The sequence below is a fragment of the Meleagris gallopavo genome, chromosome 11, assembly GCF_905368555.1.
Source record: "Meleagris gallopavo chromosome 11, MGAL_WU_HG_1.1, whole genome shotgun sequence".
In the NCBI taxonomy this organism is placed as follows: Eukaryota; Metazoa; Chordata; class Aves; order Galliformes; family Phasianidae; genus Meleagris; species Meleagris gallopavo.
The window spans coordinates 12,419,149-12,437,975 of NC_139414.1; the positions used below are offsets into that span (position 1 = coordinate 12,419,149).

At 37.3% G+C, this 18,827-nt stretch overlaps 1 protein-coding gene across 10 annotated transcripts in view; it reads right to left on the reverse strand.

Annotated features, from left to right (window-relative positions):
- Nucleotides 1-242: 242 nt before the first annotated feature.
- Nucleotides 243-18,827, reverse strand: part of OPA1 (OPA1 mitochondrial dynamin like GTPase) — a 52,615-nt gene continuing 34,030 nt past the window's right edge. For 5 of the 10 annotated variants that reach the window (XM_085233104.1, XM_085233094.1, XM_085233102.1 and 2 more), the window contains 3 exons: nt 18,409-18,519; nt 2,681-2,757; nt 243-2,183 (listed from right to left, as the gene is read on the reverse strand). In XM_085233104.1, the coding sequence (XP_085089230.1) occupies nt 2,693-2,757; nt 18,409-18,519 (176 nt within the window). In that variant the 3' untranslated portion in view covers nt 243-2,183; nt 2,681-2,692. Of the gene's footprint in view, nt 2,186-2,666; nt 2,758-13,436; nt 16,728-18,408; nt 18,520-18,827 lie in introns of those variants that run through there. The other 5 variants (XM_085233098.1, XM_085233097.1, XM_085233095.1 and 2 more) reach the window with 5 other exon arrangements.

The following is an 18,827-nucleotide window of genomic DNA, read 5'->3' on the forward strand; positions in this document are numbered from 1 at the left end:
ATTCTACCAAGAATGGAGAGTTTTAAATGACTCAAGGGGTTCTGGGTCAAATTTACAGACCCCTTATTTCAACATTTCTCAATGGTAAGGTAATCATTATTTCATATACTGAAATAAAACAATATAATTATCACTAACTTGGCGCTAACACAACACGTCTGAATCAGATGTTTTAGTAGCATAACAATATACTTCTTCACAGTTTAACAAATGAGAAAAAGAAAGCCCAAATGACTCTTAAGTACAATAGTACTGTGTTCAAAATCCACATTTTATTTTTCCTTCAGTTACATTTTTACTCAATAAATACCTAGTTTCCATGGAATACATCATGCTAAGTCTTAGATGAGCAGCACAGAGGTTGGAACTAGAACTACAGGTACACCACACTGAGAGATGAATACTGGACCACTAGATGTAATATTTTGCAACATTTACATTACACAGAATTTTCTGACAGTGATCTCTTGACGTAAATGCAAAAGTTTTGTGTATTTTTTTTATACAAAGAGGAATTTAACGCAAGTACAGACTTATTTCAATTGCTGTACAGCCTATGGAATCTTCTTTCAGAACTGTGCAAATATACATCTCTAAAGTTATTGTCAGAGAATGATGATGATAGAAGCCTTTTTTTTCATTTTTCCATTCTTAAAAACTCATTTACAGAAAAGCAGTTTTTAACAACAACAAAAATAATCCCCAAGCAGTAAGATCACCTTGCAGTATTTAACTTCTCAACTTTATATGAATAGCTCTATGTTAAGTTTTCATACAATAGCCTAAGTACTTAATTATCTCAATATCTGGGGAACATCTTACCTAAATTTCTATTGTTTTCACTGTGAGCAAACAGGCACAGTAACTGTTATGAAAGAGTCAGGCTCCTCTCTTCTAATTGCCAGGAGGTCAGAAATCAATAGCTTTTTCCAAAAAGGAAAATAAACCTACATCAATTTTTCAACCTTCATAATGAGACAACTTCAAAACAAGTTCTGTAAAGCCTAATATCTTCTTCCACAGAAGTATTCAGAAGTGTATCCAGATCATCTGTTGCGAAGCGTGGGCAGAAAAGTATAGTGATTAATCACCAGGCACCTACGATACAGAGCCTATATCATACTTACATTTGTCAGAAGTGACTAAAATGCAGGAGAAGAATGACTATACTTAGTTTTTCTTTTTACTGTATTGCATTACAGATATCACGTGGTTATGGAGGGACTTTGTGCGCAGCATTCATATCAAAGCCATTTTGGTCTTACAGTAGCTGTTAGAAACATCGAAGTAATTATTTTTGCTTTTTTTACTTCAAAAGGTTGGACTTGTTGGAATTGTACAGGCTACCTTTCTGTATTTTACACAATTAATTTACTTTGTGGCTACTGGAAAGGGAAGATTTAAAAAGGAGATCAGTCTGTGCAATGGCAGAAATGAAATGTAATCGGCCATGATTCCAAGGAACAACAATTAGGAAAGAACTGGTAAAAAAAAAAAAAGCCCCCATTAGTATCATTTCCTGAGCCAAACCTTTTAAGGTGTCAGTGAACAGCAGTCTGCACTTTCACTTGAAAGCACTGGAATTCCTTGAATGACGTCTCTCAAGAGTTTTGAGTTTAACAAAATTCACAATTTCCCCTCACTATCTCAACACCATGCTTAAAATCTGTACCAGAGTGATCAGAGACTGTTTCACTAACAGAGCATAACTGAGAAATGGCATGACTTTGAAGGGTGTTTTAATGTACACATAAATATAAAAACTTTATGTCAAACTTCTAAGAGCATTTGCAGCCAAGAAACCGACAACAGGTAAAATCCCTTTATGAATCTGATCCAGCTCCACTGTACAAGACAGGTGACAACAACAAAAGCATTTTTTCCTATCAGGAAAAAAGAACTCTTAAATGTAGAACTCTGGCAAGCTTCCAGGCTATCTCATCAAGACGCAAATCAGGTTCTTCTGTCACAGACACATAGCTTCAAAAAATTAAAAAAAAAAAAAAATAGGCCGGTTTTGATTGAATTTCTCAATCTCAGGAGACATTATTTTCTTTTTTCTCCAGTGTTTCACAATGCTCCCCCAAAAGGTCAGATACAGAATGGGACACGAAAGCATTTTTGTTCAGCCTTCTTTGTGCATGGTATCCTCGAAAAGTCTGCATTCCTGTGGTAAGTTGCTGCTGAAATAAAGAGGAGATTTTAAATCATGCAAACATATCAGAGCCCTTAAGACTTTGTTTTTTGAGAATTAATACTGAGATACGAAATTTAGAAGCGATCTAAGTGCATATAATTTTTATTTACAATATATAATGTCTATAAAGAAAAGATTTCAAAACGCTTTACAGGCAAGAAAATTGCTTCCTTAATTTTCATTCCAGTTCGTTACAGACTGTCTCTTAACACAGAAAGAAATAATGAACCAAGAGTAACCAGATCTGAACAGCTAGCCATTAATTGTATTCCTACTAAGTTTCATATCTGCTTGTAGCATAAAAGCTGAAAGTACAGTTTTACATGTTAGAAGCAAGCAGCAGCAGCTGCCAGGCACTGGAACAAAATAAAAAGGAATTTTCACAAAGTCTGTGTGCAAATACATCCAGGAGACATGAATAATTATTTTATACTGAACAGTGAAGAAATTGCAATAATTCTTTTATCACCTGCACATGATTACCTGGGTGACAATCTATTTTTCTTGATGGAGGGCTTCTATGAAGGCTTCAAGTTTTTCCTGGATTTCCCGAACTTTTTCTGGAGGAATTAAAGAGATTGCAATTAAAGCATCTAAGTACTCCAATTTTTCCACATCGCTTTGAAGAACTTCTGCAAACACAATCCACGATTATCACGCTTTATTAATAATTCTAAAGTTTCCCAAAGCAACCTTACATTAGAAAGGAAATCCTATCCTTGTATTTCAAAAAACTGAGGCTTCCATGAGGTCATGCACAGCACAACTGCCCTACACCTGCTACGCTGTGGAGAATAGGGACAATTCCCTAAGCAAGTGTCACAAACGCCACGAATCATTCTAAGAAGAGTTAAAAGCCAGTGACCTTCCATCAGGCAGAATTTCAGGGAAGCAAACATCAATATTCAAAACCCCTATACGCAAGGGGGGCAATGCACAGTATTAAGAGTGTTTAAGGCTTACACTTCCTTGCATTTGGGCAGTAACTAGATGGATGTGGGCAGAGCCTCATTTTATATAAAACAATAAGGCTGGGAGCTTATTTCTTTACAAAAGCATTACTAGATCACAATTTCAAACAGCACTAATAAAAAGGCAATGGGGATTGGGAAAAATATAGATTTTTAGGCATTCTCACCAACTCTTCTCCCAGTCCCATTCAATACTTGTTACCACATAACCTATTTGATTTATTAAGCAGCTTACGAAGCAGGGTTTAGAACCTAATTGTAATTGAAAGCCTGCAAGCTTTCCTGCTTCTCTCTCACCACGTCCTCACTGAAGCTTCTTCTGCGTGTGATTATAGCCATGATAAAAGCACAGGTCAAGAGCATGAGGGAAGGGGTGGGAAGCGTTATGATGCACAGAATTAAGTTAGAGAGAAGAAACATGTAAGAAATGTTCTCCCCCCCCCCCCATAAAATAAAAATACTACTGGATGAGACCTGTAAGTTTCATAGAGATAAAAGTTTTGAGTTTTTCTTTCTTCCTTTTATAAAACTTTTATATATTCTTTCTATATAAATTTAAATTCACTATATATTAATGTTTTCTTCTCTTTATCAATACCATATTTGTAAATGGGCTTTGCTGAAGTAACATTAAAACAGAAAGGAAACAGAGTTGACATCCTTAAAAATAGGATACATAATAGGGGAAGGAAAAACAGGACCTCACACAGGAGTGCAATAGGAACGTACTCAAGGGAACTGAAAGTTTCATCTAGTAACCAAGTCACAATCCCACAGATAACGCTGAACCCACTTTAGAGGAGTACTAGTGGCAAAACTCAACAAAATCCCATAGCCCTGATCTTGTAGAAGTGGAGAATTTTAACTGGAATTTGAAGTAAAAGATGGAAAACAGCCTGTCAGGGAATGAAGAGGCCTTGGACTTCCATCTGTAAAGTACAGTATTTAGGTGATGAAGGGCAAATCCCTTCTACTCTCAGCACTTCAGTGTCCCCTTCCCCAACGCTGCTTATCTACTACCACAGAGCACCTGCTGGCTTTGGTATTAAATGAAGGTTACAGTATGAGGGTGAAAGCTGTATATTTGGAAATTGTGGAACAGCAGTAGCTGATTTTTACAAGAAAAAAAGAAGTCTTGATTCAGTTCAGCTAACATAAACTTTGAATGCTGACAATGAAAAAAAAAAAGTCCCATGATCATTGCATCCCTATGAAGTTAATTTGAAGAACTGCTATATTCTTGATGTAGAAAAGTAGGTATTTCTCTTTTACATGTCAGTATGTAAACCTATTCTGCAACAAAGCCAACAACGCTATTTAGCCAGCTACAAAGCACAGCTCACAATATGGATGCTCTGCCATTGCTTATAAAATTAGCATTAAAAAAACCACCCTTTGACTTTGGACAGAATCAACCCATTTTTGAATGTTATTAATCCTGCATCTCCCTCTCCAAAAGTGAGCAGCAGTTCCCAGTGGTAACTGGAGATCAGATCTCATTCGATTAGAGCTCTTAATAGCTTTGATATTATCTGCATATAGTTACTACATATATGTAAGCTGATACATTTCTTCCCAAATATGCTTTTTACATTGATCAAGCCATTGGCTTTGTGAAAGCAAAGAGATTTAGCAGTATTAAACGCAAATATTTTCCCTACTCAACTGCTCACTTATGTCATATTAAAGTCTTGAAAATTAATAGCATCAGCAAAATCTCTAATTATATCACCTTTAAAAAAAGGTTTGTGCCAACAAAAGCTATTTTAATTTTCTGATTAGGGCATATTAAAATAACAGGATACCAAATATTTATTCTTCCAAAATGTACTGAATCAGCTGTGTTTGTTCAGGGAACTTTTTATTACAGGTACTTTATTAGTTTATACTTGGACTGAATTGAAATGATTGCTTAACTGTAATAATTATGAAGTCTCGAGGTAATTCAGTGCTTTGAAAAAAACATGCTAGCTATTCTTAAGAAAGAGCAGTTACAATGACTGCCAAATAGCAGCAGTTCCTCACACTCTGCCTTGTACTCCTAGCAGCAGCAAGCCTTCTGCAGCAGCAGCAGCTAGCATTGTACCCCTAGCAGCAGCACCAAGAAACAGATTGCTAAATTTACTTATTTTTTAAATAGGGAAATAGCAGAGTTATGCAGTGACAGTACACACCTTAATAAATCAGTAAATATAAATGTGTGGCAGTTTTCTGAAGAGTAGAAGTGGAGTGTCTGCAGTTCTGGGTAGTGGTCAATATGCTCACCAGCACCACGTGAGGCTAAATGCCTCTATTTAAAGAAGCTTTTGAATGCAATTCACTTCTGTGTGTAATAGAGAAATTGCATACCCAAATTTGCATCGTTTTCACTGACAACTTGATAAGAATATTACTGGCTTAAGCCTTCCTGAAAACAAAACGTGCTCTAATTTACAGGAGTACAAACACATCAAACCCAGAATATCACTTGGGTTTCAGACACAAACACTGCACTAGGAAATTAAAAAGACAAACAAGTGATGTGTTGCTCCTTCCATGTATTGCAATACTTTTTCCACGAAGAAGTAAACCTTGGATTAAAAGCATTCGGTCGCTGGCAAATTATTTCTGTATCATTCTCAATTACCCCAGTACCTTTATGCAATGCTCCAGTAGGCTGGAAGGACTACTGTCTTACTATATGGTGCTTCACAAGTTTAAATATGTGCTACTGCATCTAGAAAGAGCACAGCGTCTTTGAAAATTTCAAAGCAGAGCTGAAGTTGCCACCTATTAAAAAACTGATCCAAAAATCAAATGGTATCAACAAAGAACGACTGTAACTGAACATGTTTCCATCTTCAGATCAATGAAAATCACAGGCCTAGGGGCAATGAATGGCTATTCTACTTCCCATTTACCCTGTGTTTACCTAAAAGATAAGCTGGTTCATACATCAACTCCTTATGCCTCTTGATCTGGTCATGAATATTCCCATAATCCTTTCACCATATCCCATAAAACTTCATTGACAGAATGAGGAAATTCTTTCCTTGGATGTCATGAGATCCTCATTCATGCTCAGTCTATCCTTATCTCCATATGAAACGATATTGTTACCCATTCATTTTCTTTTCATTAATCCTGTGATACTAGATCTAAAGGACTTGAACCCAGACTAATTGGTCTGTAATTAGGATTTGGATATGCTGTGAATACAAAAAAACCCCACACTCACAGATATTATAAGCTCGTAAGAAGAAAACCTCTTCAAATATTCATTCTTACAGGGACTGCAAGGTCACTGATGGCAGCCTGTTATAACTGAGATTATCTACCAATTAACAGTGCAGAGGTCAGGAAATCACTGCTAACGTAAGCTGAAACAAATAAAATAAGGTATTTATCAAACAAAACTCTAAAGATAAGGCCAAGTAATCTTATAATAATATTAAACAAATTATGAAAGTAAAGCATGTTACCAACTTATTCCAACAAGGCTTTAAGTAGCAAGAAAAACATATAGTTTCCAACTGCATTAATTGATTTAATGAGAGATGCACCCTCTCTCCACAAGACTGGTCTTCATTATGTTTCTAAAGATAAACGAATTTTCAGATATTCAAAGCACACATACTTAGATGTAAATAAGAAACGGGTTTAGCTTGGAGGAAGCTGCATGAGTATTTTATTGTATGAGGCAAAACAAAAAGCTTCCCTGTCCCCTGTTTACAAGTTTGCCCATATGGCATCAATTTGCAGTTGCAGATAACAAAAAATAGTAAATTCTTTCCGGACAGAGATCCATCTTCATTTTATATTTCAGAGCAGCATGTAATAGCATGAAAAAGCATGATAACATTTTCTAATGCCTCACTGTAAATCCTCCTGTGCTACAGCAAAGCGATTTCTACCTCCAACTATTTTTACATGGCTTTGATATTATGCTCTGGGTTTTGGTTACAGTTCAGTTGTTGTTTTTTTCTTTTTTTTTAATCCAATCTTTCTTTCTTAATCCCTTTGTTGTCTATGAACATTGCTACTGCTTGCTATGCTACTTGTGTTATGGTTAATTAACCATAAATGCAAAAATCTAGGATTTACTGCTGTGAATGCATCGTCTTTCCTCCGGCAAAAAGGAAAGCCCAATCTGTAGTCAGATTTCACCAGAATGCCCAGAAGCAACTATTAAAAACTGGAAACATGGATCCACAGTTTCCTACTGAAAGCTGAATTCCAGCTTAGGGCTACCTAAGTCACAGATCTCACACATGTACTCAACCCCCTATGCACAGCCAGGTGGAGGATTAGAAAAAAAAAACTCTTCAAAGTTCAGCCTTTTGCACTGCATTCCTGAATTTTCTAAAGGCCAGGCAAAAGCTACACTTCTTGTTGAAACAGTAAGAGGTAAAGCACTAAAAGCCAATCTAAAAACACCTCAGAAAGCAGACTTCCACCCTCTGTTACAGGACCTGCATCAACATGCTTTCTCTTGTCTCACAACCGCAGCCTATCAGCTCCTATAATTCACCCATCGTTGCAGGGTCACGTCCTGCTGAAGTTTAGAAAATCCTTTGAAACTACACATCACATTTTTTTTTTTTGCCAGTTTCCTCTTGTTCACATACCGTGTTTTCCTCTGGATGAGGACAAGGGGAAAGCTAAAATTTTAAGAGGGGAAAAAAAAAAAAAAAAAGGCAAAACCACCCAGGCTGCCCTTAAAGAGAGAGAACATCATTTATCAGCTGCAAAGACAGATTTATAAGTAGAGGGCCCCCTCTGTTCCTTTAAGGCTGCAAAACAGATGGGAAGTGAATGGACAGTCAAAGGGTCAAGAAAACACACCGGAGGTGCTGCCTGTCTGCTGTATGTATGTTCCCAGCATAAGAAAGAGGTCAAGATTGTAACTGCATAGCTGGGTGCTGGAAAGGCCTTTTCTTTAAGTTGTTATAAAGACAAACACTGTTCCTCATCCTGCTGTCAAACTGTTATAAATATTGGTTTGTCAGGAGTTTCAGCATCTACTTTTTTTTATAAAGAGGCTGAGCAGGAGGATGAATCACGCAAGTGATTCTTAAACAAGTAGCTCATTAGTGTAATAAAGCACTGCAAAACTTTGAGGAGTTTAAATGGGATTTATAATGGTTCATATAGCAAATCCACAAATCAATAAACATATACAACTTTTAAAGTGCAAACTTGCAGAAAACAGCTAGCATAGCCTTCAGTTACAAGTGGTTAGACTGAATGAAGGTGTGAATCAATGCTTTCCTTTATGACGACAGCGTTTCCTATACCTACTGCAATCTGATTGAATTTACAGAAAGCTTAATTGAATTATTTCCATAAATTCTGATTTTAAATTATTCCCAGTGGAACAGGATAATTCAGATGCAAAAACTTCCTAAATATGTTTATAAATCACCCCCCCAAGAATTTCTCTACCTTTATATTCAGAGATGCTGACAACTTTTCTGCTTGCCTTAAGTCCCACTGCCATCTGAGACTACAGGCATTTTAATCTGTGCAACATCTACAATCAGTGTACTCCAGTTATCAGTCCCAGAGAGTCAAGGAGGAGGATAGGAACACATTCTAACTACTGAAGTACATCAGGTGAGATGCTTTCATTAAAAAATGAATTAAGCCAATCATTTCAAAGTTCTTTCAGAGATATTCATTTTAAAAGCTAGAACAAGAGAATTCAGTAGACATACTCTTTCAGTACCAATATTAAGAACTCCAGGAGTCAGTTAGAACATCAGCTCCACAGATACAACTATCTGTAACAGACCTGGCTGAAAATCTCCTTTAGTGTGGCATCAGCAGGAGAAAACATAATGGAAACTGTTTTCTACAAAGATATTGCAAGGGAAAATTGTTCTTTTCCCTCTTGCAGCTGCTAGAGCAGGAGAAGATCGGCTAGATTGTGTATTTAGTCTGCTCTAATAAAGTCTTAGCCTTGGGTCATTATGGAAGGGAAAAATAAATATCGAAGTTGTCATCACTGAAGTTGCTCTCGCTGCAAGTATTAATACCACATTCTGCTTATTGTACCTGAACAAAGCTATCAGGTACCTGTAGAAAAGAGGATCACTAAGATCAGACTAAAGGGAACCAGATGGCAGCAAAAGAGAACTTAATCTCAAGACACTTCAGCTATTTTTACAAGGTACTGAGCATCGCCACGTTACTGTAGCATTACTAATAATGCTTTTAAGCATCAGAAACAGAAATTGTGTGTCATGCTGATGAAATTGTGGGTTACTAATCAATCAGCATCCTGACCTACAGCTGCCCAGATCCACAAGTGAGACCTCTGCTGCTTAATGAAACAGCAGCAGCAACACACTTCCCCTACCTCAGCCAAACAGAACAGAAGCTCACTGTGTTTCTTGGAGCAATCCTCAGGGCTCTTCAGACTGGTGAGCATGAAGTCCTCCTGTGCTTGGCAGGGCAGGAACATGTGAAACTGAGGTACGTGGACGAAGCAGAAGCGACAACTACGCAGACTTCTGACTTTATGTGTTTCTACAAGTTATTACATGCAAGTCCCACTTGTCTACAGAACATAAACTAAATATTTCCAAAGCATGATGTAAGGTCAGACTAGTATACATTTCTGTATTGTCATTAACATGAGCTTAGTGTACAAATGAAGCTTAATAAAGGTAATAATCAAGTTTATGAGAGGCGTGATGTCTGCAACAGCAAGGTAAGACTTGGGTTCCTTCCAGACTCCTGTCTCTACGTTGGATTTTTAATTAAAACCGTACTCATAACTCCATCTTTCAACAGAACTTAGTTTTGCTGCTTGGTGGACAGCTAGAAGGAACTTAATAGCAGAATGACAAAGAAACCTCATAAAACAGACTCACATCTTGAATCAGACTTAGAGTTTTCATTTCAAAATAAAACTGCTGACTTTGAATGAATCCAAAGACAATGATACTCATTATTTGGGGTGGAAATGGCAAAAAGTAGAAAATAAAGGCAGATCAGAAATATTACCCAATGATTCATCCAGTGGTGTAAAAAAGTTTGCTTTTTTCCAGTTGATGCAGAAAGACACATACAGCTGTATAACTTATAGAACTAAGTTACTTACATGAAGGTTACCATTGAGTTTACCATCGAGTTTAGCTATAAAACTTTAACAGTATGAATGACTGGTACATGCTGGTTCTCCATCCAAAATAAAATTAACCAGTAGTTAGCTAGATAATGATCTAGTATGCTATCAGGAATAGTTATGTGAAATTCTAATAAATAAATATTGGAAAATGTGATAGTTCTTAGATCCTAGTAACATCTAATTTCAGTTTTGATAGTCAGAGACTTTAAGTGAGCTTTAAGGGAAAAGCAGGTTGTTCAGTTATTTTATTATTTTGTCATAATCATTATCAGAAAATATTTCCTTTTCTTTGAGCTTTTGTATAGACTTACACATTAGAAGCAAAGTACAATGTACAACAGCATGAAAAGTCATTACATTGATTTCTCTAGCTTTTAGAGATGTGAACATTATACTCTACAGTTACATACTCATACCAAACACACACCTACAGAGCTTAGTTTAAAATTCTGCATTTGTACAAATAGCAATCTCCTCACAATAAGTACTTCCAACTTGATTAATAGCTACTCTCAAAAAGCCAGCATGAAAAAGAAAATATCAACCAATTACGTGTCTTGATCCTTGCATCACTAAGGGCATTTTAGGAAAAAAAATTAAATTTGGCATACAACAGAATGACCCTCAAGTACAAGAGGCATGGGTTGAGGCACAGGTCTAGATCAACAGGCATTAAATGTGTCATTACTCATGTAGCAGTTTATCATTATTTTTCAATGTCAGCTTTAAGTGATAGGCTTCACTTAGTCAGTGACAAATGTGCTGAACTTTTTAAGGATCTGTTTTAGAACCTGGACACCAGAGCCTAACTCTTCATCAATAACTTTAAGAAATCACATCAGACAGACCTTGGTCATCTGGGATTCTTAAGTAAAGTAAACCATCACTCCATCACAGGAGGCTTACAAGTGATGGATGTTCTCCCTGGAGGATTATTTCCCTCTCTGAGAAGATGCAGCTTTTTAAAGCACTTTCTGCTGTGATACAAAGCAGGAACTACCTTATCTTCTGCATTTTGACAGAGACCATCCTACACATTCTTCTGGTTTTAATTCTTCAGTCTCATGCAGCTGCCCCAGAACTCAAAGAAAAAGAACTAAAACACATCTACTAAAAATAACAGGATGCATTTTAGTTGACTTGCAACATTCAAAGGCAGGGGAAACGGAAGACAAGGATGGCCACACTGACCAAATTCCAAGCACATCACTCCTGACTGTGCATCACAGAGCCCCACATCCTACACAGAACTCAAATGGAGCATGGCAGTCCTGCTGTCACCTCTATGCTCCTGACATCAGAACAAGCTTGAACTCGTTTGACACACATGGCCCACATGAGCACTTTAATTGATTAAGATTTAGGCAGAAATGAATGTTTTCTAAGTGACAGTCTGCCTCTGATAAGATGCAGGCCATGGAGCATCCCAGTAGGAGCTGTTGGCAGGGGACTGAAGACAGCCACTACTTAGCACACACTGGAAATGCATTTGATGACTCCCAGGGAGAAACAGCCCCTCTGTTTTTGTCTGGATAAAAGGCCACAGCACCTCCTGTGTAAACTTCTGTCAGCTCAGGGTCAGCTCAGAATTACGTGCTTCTCACAAGCACACTGCCACAAGCATCTGAATGGAGCTGAACAAGACTGCTGCCGCTTACATGAAACATCTCACAACTATGAAGTGACCACATTTTCCTTAAGTAGCTTCCCAAGCAACAGTTACACACCACGGAAGAAAAGAGGGCACAAAATTACTATAATACTGCAAATTCTTAAAAGCAACTTCTCCATATGGACTTCCTATAATGCTGCCTTTTTTTCCCATGTCATTCTTTGAGAATCCCTTTTGCAGTACGAATGACATCTGCGCATTACAGTCAACATTTTCAAAATTACACCTTTTTTTTCTGTCTTATAAACACTGAAAACTATGTTGCTTCTGAGCATCCACCTCAAATACTGACGTAAGAACTACTAACAGCTTTTTGGCCTTTTGTCCTTTGGTTTCCAGGGTAAATTATCTGAGATCTGCCCATTTGAGAGCAGAACCTTCCTCCTACAGCTGAGCTTTTCCCCCCATGAAACCTTTTAACCTTTTAAAAAAAATGTGAAGTTCATAACAGCAAAAAAAACTAGAAGTAAAGGCATTAGAAAGTTAAGACAAAGCCAAGTCAAGGGCATATGTAATCAACACTGTCATGTAGGACAGAAGTAAAAAATCAAAATACTGTTGACAGTCACCTCAAGAGACTGAAATTTAATTAGACTACAGTAATAACCACAATATGAGTTTCGCACAGCATTTAATTCTGCAGCTAGCAGCAATAAAAGGAAAAAAGCCACACAATCGTGGAGCAAGGCATTGTCTGCAAAGTGCTACTCACAAACTTCCTCAACTTTACATAAACGTATAAAGAAAAAAGATGACTTGTATGAGCAAACTGATTTAAAGCCCACAGGCACAGAGCCCACTCAGCCAAATATAGTGCAGAAATCCCAGATTCCGAGTTATCAGCTTTCATATGGAAGTACCAGACATACTGCCAGCTTTCTAACTGCATTAAAATTGATTACATACACATATGATATTAAATCATTTGAGCTCAAAGACAGTTTGCAAAATAGAACGCAGCACAGTCTAACTGCAAGGTTTATATTCAGCTATAATGGATTCAACAGAATATCTTGAGAACTTCAGGTGGTGACACTGAGGCAATGGCTTTAGATATAGAACTCTGAAGTATTTTACTATAACACTGATTTAGTTTTTTATACGCTTTAGTCTTAAAAATTAAGTTCCACGAATTATTATATTTTACAAGTTAAAAATGTATGACAGAACTCAAACAAATGGCCCCAGGCTAAGAACTGCCTTTTCTTCATGTGAGGGCTCACTACCTACAGGTTTCAAAAGGCTTTTGTGCAGAACGAAGTCTCAGCTAGCCCAGGACACCTGTACAGGTGTCAGTGTTACTGACAAATGAACTTGCAGGCTGACCCCTTCACATTCAAACCTAGTAAATTCAGGATCAAATTTCCCCAAGCTTTTTGCAATGACTTTCCCCACATAAATGCACGTGGTTTTATACATAATTCAGGGATTATTATTTTTTTTTTAAAAGCTTGTGAGGAAATAGGATATTGGATGATTGAGGAAATATACTTTGCATTTATTAGCCTTCTGTGAGATTATCCTGTGCAAAAATCACCTTTTCACACAAATAACTTTTATAAGCCTTTATAACACTCATACTTTAGCTGTCTGAAAGGAATAAAGAAGAGGAAGTAAAGAAAGATAGAGCATGCATATTTTCTTAGGCTTGGTAAAATATTTTGTCTTTAGTGAAGTAAACAGCAAAGCTCCTGCTGATGGCCTGATGTTAGGATTCACTGTAGGTATTCAATATACATGCACCACCTAGCATTTTTAAATGCCACTGCAACACGTATTTGTAGCTTATGTTTAGGATACAATACTGGAAGGTCCCATTCACTTTCCCAAATGGTTGAAGCATTTAGATTGTGACAGTCAGAAGGTTTCATTACCAAATAAAATTTGCCGTGCATCTGCTAATGAGGATTATCTGAGAAAAACGTTCACCTCTTACAATATTTATAAATGTTATGTAAAATATGTAAATAAGCAAACAAAACATCAGGGAGCAGAAAACAAGAAGGAAAAAGGCTGGGTAAATGCATCTTCCCCTCGGATGAAAAAGGCTAACATCCAAGAAACAAATGCCCACTGTGCAAACAAACGCCCACTGTGGATGTGCCACATTCATGCATCAAGAACAGAGAAACGGTAACCAGAGATGGGAGGCTTTGGCACCGGCCCTGCTGCCATGCTCGACTTCCTCACTCCTATAAAGACCACTCATTGCCATCTTGCGTTGGAAAGTTGTAAAGCAACTTCGCTGCTGTACAGAGTTGACGCTAATGAAGTTTCCTTTGGCCTTCAACAGAACAGAAGCGAGTCCAGCAGAGCAGAATTCTGAAAACAGCTGGGTAGTTCTGGGAAGCCCTTCACAGGGAGCTCAACAGCAACAAAAGCAGCCATGTTAAATGGTCTACAGAAAGTTAAGTTTTATCCACCTCGTCAGTTTTGCTCTGAACTGCAGAGCACTTAACTAAAATCACTACCCTGTTGTTTCTCTATTTTGAAACCAAATTTTCTGACATTTATGTTCTTTTTTCTTCCCCTGAAGAAAACATATGCCCGCTACTGAAAAGCAGAAGGATATAGCTCTTTCAAACTAGCAGAGATGGTTTGATGTCAGACAGAATCACGTAAGTAATCAACTGTTCTTAGCATTGCCATCAAAAAGGCCCTGAAGCTCAGCAAATGCCAGTAGTTTCACAGTTCTAACAAGTTCTGCAGAAAAAAAAAAAACACGTTTTAAATGTATTTAAAATGTACAACCTCTCAGTGGCAATCTGCTTGAGGATTTAATGTCAAACACCTTGGAAAAGTTAAACAGAATATCACAGAACCATGTAACATTCTAGCAAATAAAATATTACTGAGAGATTCAAGATATACCCATCTTCTAAATGCATTATACTCAGTCCAGATGGACTCACTTTCTAAAATACTGTTAACAAAGGATAACTGATATTTAAAATGCATAAGTCAAGCAGAATTTTAGAAAAAGTGAGGAAGCTTTGTGTACAGCTATACACACTTGTGTACAACACAGCCAAAGGAGAGAAATTTGCCACCATTACCTACTGGATGTTGTAACCAGCCAGCAGCAGTGCCTGAAAGCCTGCAATATAAAGGACAGGAGAGTCCTGACAGAAGGTATTTTCACAAGTGGAAATTTTCCTTCAAAATATCCATGTCTGCCATAATACTTTTGCTTCCTCTACCCTATTTTGTTTCTTACTGAACCACCCAGCACACAATGTGTTTAAGATACCGATTTAGCTAAGCATACAGGAAAACACCAAGTTGCGTGTAACATAAGTTTCAAATCAAAATGCTTTGTCCTTTGGCAGTGTGCACAAGCAAGAAGCATCTGCCAACTGGAAAGCAAATGCAAGTCTTGTTGTTGCTGATAAGGCCATCCAATATGTGATTTAAGACCTGGCTATGATTTTCAGCTGTCAGACAACTTCAGTGGAGAACTTCAGTATTAATGTTGCACCAGAGTTGTGAGGGATGTTATGAATACCAACATTAAACCAGGCTCCTACAATGCCTGAAGTGCCCAACCAGATGTATAAGAGACAGAAATTTTCTTGTTTCCACATCCTCAGAAAAACAAACAAAAAAAAAGTCAGATGTGTTTTTAAAACAAAGCAAGGAAAACGACTAGGCTGATTGATGCTGAGCTGGCTGCTATTTCTCACAGAAGAGTGAGTTGCAGCAGGTAGCTAACATAATCATCATCTCATTGCTCAGAAGTCAAGAAAGGAAATGAACTATGAGGAATTATTAGTAAAAGACCAGATTAAAAACCAGAAAGAATTGTAATACAACTGCATAAGTCCAGAACGCAGGTACAGCCCAAATACTGTGTGCAGTTCTGCTCTTTCAATTCAAAAGGGGTTTAGTGGAACTAAAAAAAGGAAAAGAGTGGCAAGGCTGCTTGAAATGATGAAACAATGTCCTTGCAACGAGCAACTACACAAATGAGGATTTTTCAGTTCAGGAAAAAGAAGAGCAAACGCTGGTAGCATAAGCATGTATGAAGTCATAAGTAGCACAAAAACTGAATAGAGAAAGATTACTGAAGGTTTTTCACAGTGCAAGAACTAGGGAGAACCAAATGAAACTGGCAGGTGGCTCAGAAACAAACAAAAGGAAGTACTTTTTCACACAATGTGTAGCTAAACTCTGGAACTAATTGCCACAGGATGTTGCAGATGCCAAAGTTTATAAGAGTTCAAAAAGCAATTAGAGAAATTCACAGGAGGAGAAAGAAACCCATGAAGGGCTATTAATCACAAAGATATTACCTCAGGATTAGGAAATCTTGGAACCACAGATTGTCTGGTCTGCTCTTTCAGCATCTAACAAGTACTGCTGTATGTTTAACCTGTTCTTATTCTTTTCCTTGAGTACCCATACCTGCTCACTGCCAGGGATATTACTGGGATCCATCCATCGCAAGATTTCCAAAACCCTATTAATCCTTAAGAATACAGGGCTGAAACACCAGTCCAGGATGTAGAACACAGACAAAACTTGCTCAAATAAGTTCTGGGATAAGCTCTCGTTATGAAATTGAGTCACCATGCTAGAAACAGTTTGCCATCAACCATATCTTGAACAAACAGTAAAACATCCAGTGTTCAACGTTAAAGGACTGACAGATGGAAGTACGATAGGGTTGCCATATCAGAAGGAAGCATCTTCACCTCAGGTCTTTAAAGAAATTTTTGTAATTATAGTTTCCAATCAGGAAGCCGATCTGAGCCTCATATTAATGAAATTGCCCTGGAAATTAAAAGACAAGTTTGTAAGCATTGGAAGAATGATAAGGGGAACAGATTTTCAGTAAGAATAGAGTGCTCCCAAATGTTAACTGATTTTAAAATGGAGCTCAAGATAGATGAGTGTGCTGGATTGTATAAACACAGCTGCCTGCAAGAGAGGGAGAGCGAACTTCATGACACAGGAGATCATTTCCATTCCATTCCTAATTGAAGTACAAGAACTTAACAAATGTGTGTTGCGGGAGTGAGGATTTTCTTTCCTTAACCACAGTTCTGATCATCACGGAATACTTTAAGAAGGAAATTACTCGAAAAGCCACCTGAGAGTACAATGCATTATGCTCTCAAAGTTTCTCAGGAGTATAAAAAAACTGCAACACAGACATGCACTCTAGTCACCATGGGAACGGCAAAGAAATCCCTCTTCACTGTCATTTGCCCATAAAAATTATAACCACTTAGCAATAAAAGCTTGCAGAAAGTAGAGAACGTTGCTGATTTGACTACAGAGCTAAGCAGTGGCAGTTTTAAAATCTTCCCATAGGTGCAATAGAACAGAACCATGTCATCACACATCGTTTCGCACTGAATAATGATTATTTCATTAGAAAAATGTACCCAGGATCTGTGACCTCCTGAATCTAAAAGAAATACAGCGTAATGATGGTGTTTTAGCTACATAATTTTAAAAATGCATACTCCAAAAATTGATGCATACATACACAAATACCTAATCACACAGACAAGGCATTCCTAGAGGTCTAGCCTGAGTTTATAAAACAAAAGCTCCAGTCATTTACTGCTTTGAAATGGAAGGTCATTCCTGATGCTGGTATGAAGCAAAAGTGACAATGCAAAAAAAAATGTAAGCCAACTTCAGTGCCAAATAAAGCCAGGTTAACTTGGTTTAGTGTTCTGTTTACACTGTTTTGAAACATGGCATGTTTGAGGTTAAATTAAAATTAGCAAGTTTTTATTTGCACTGATACTTGCTCAGGAAAATAAAAAGCAACATTCAGCACCAAAGCAACAAGACATTTGTCAGGTGGAGAATCACCCACGTATGTGCTGTCCCCTTAAAATCTTTCCCTGTTTATAACCTGCATATATTAACACCAACACTCCCTTAACACTGAGTGACTCAAATCACTGTGCTACTGTAGTCCCTCCAGAAGTTTAAAACTGCTAGCTTTTCTTCCTTGTTGCACCTCAGTGTAACAGCTGTTTCAGTTTAGTAGGCTGACAGGTATTGCTCTGCATGTAAGGATTAAGCCAGTTGACCACTAAGTCAGTCAAGGGCATTTCCAACAAAGAATCTGTGCAAAGGCACCCAACAAGTAAAAATAGTAATCAAAACCTCCTTACACAGCCAAGAACTGTATCATCCAGAGACAGGTCTGTGGAAGTGTGGATTAACCATACTGTACTGCAAAAACAGGAATTGTTCTCTACAACGTTGTAACTATGCCTTTCAATGCAATGATGCAATATATTCATAGTAAAAGTGAACTTAAATCTAGTGTAAATTTTTTTCCATTTACCAACCATGTCCACCTTTAGTCAGTGAAATCTGATTGTATTTAAAAAAATTCCATTTGTGATACTTATCAAATGCGACCACATGAACGGCCCACTAGCTTAGAATTGGTTTCACTTCAACCTAGTTCCAGAAGACTACTTACTGAGATCCTCTGCGAGCTGGACCCTTTTGCCAGTTAGGAGCTTAACCTTCTTTTCATTGTCCTCAGCAAAGTCTTCAAGCACTTCCTTTACGTTCTTCTCTAAGCGTCTTACTATTAAAAAAAAAAAAAAGTGTGATATTGCTTTTGCAACTGCAATTACATATTACAATTGATTTCTTTTTATCTCAAACATTCTTAAATCAAGGAACACAGCAATATCAAACTCAGAAAGAAGAATATAGTTGCTACTTATTGAAACTCTGCTTGGAAGAAGAAAATTACAAGTGGCACAACGTAAGTTGAAAATATTTTAAACTGGAAAGTGTTTCAATTATTTGTCATTCCCTTTACATCAAATCATTCTAATTTAAAGCTATTAAATCATCAATCATTAAATCTAATTAAATAATTTGAAATTA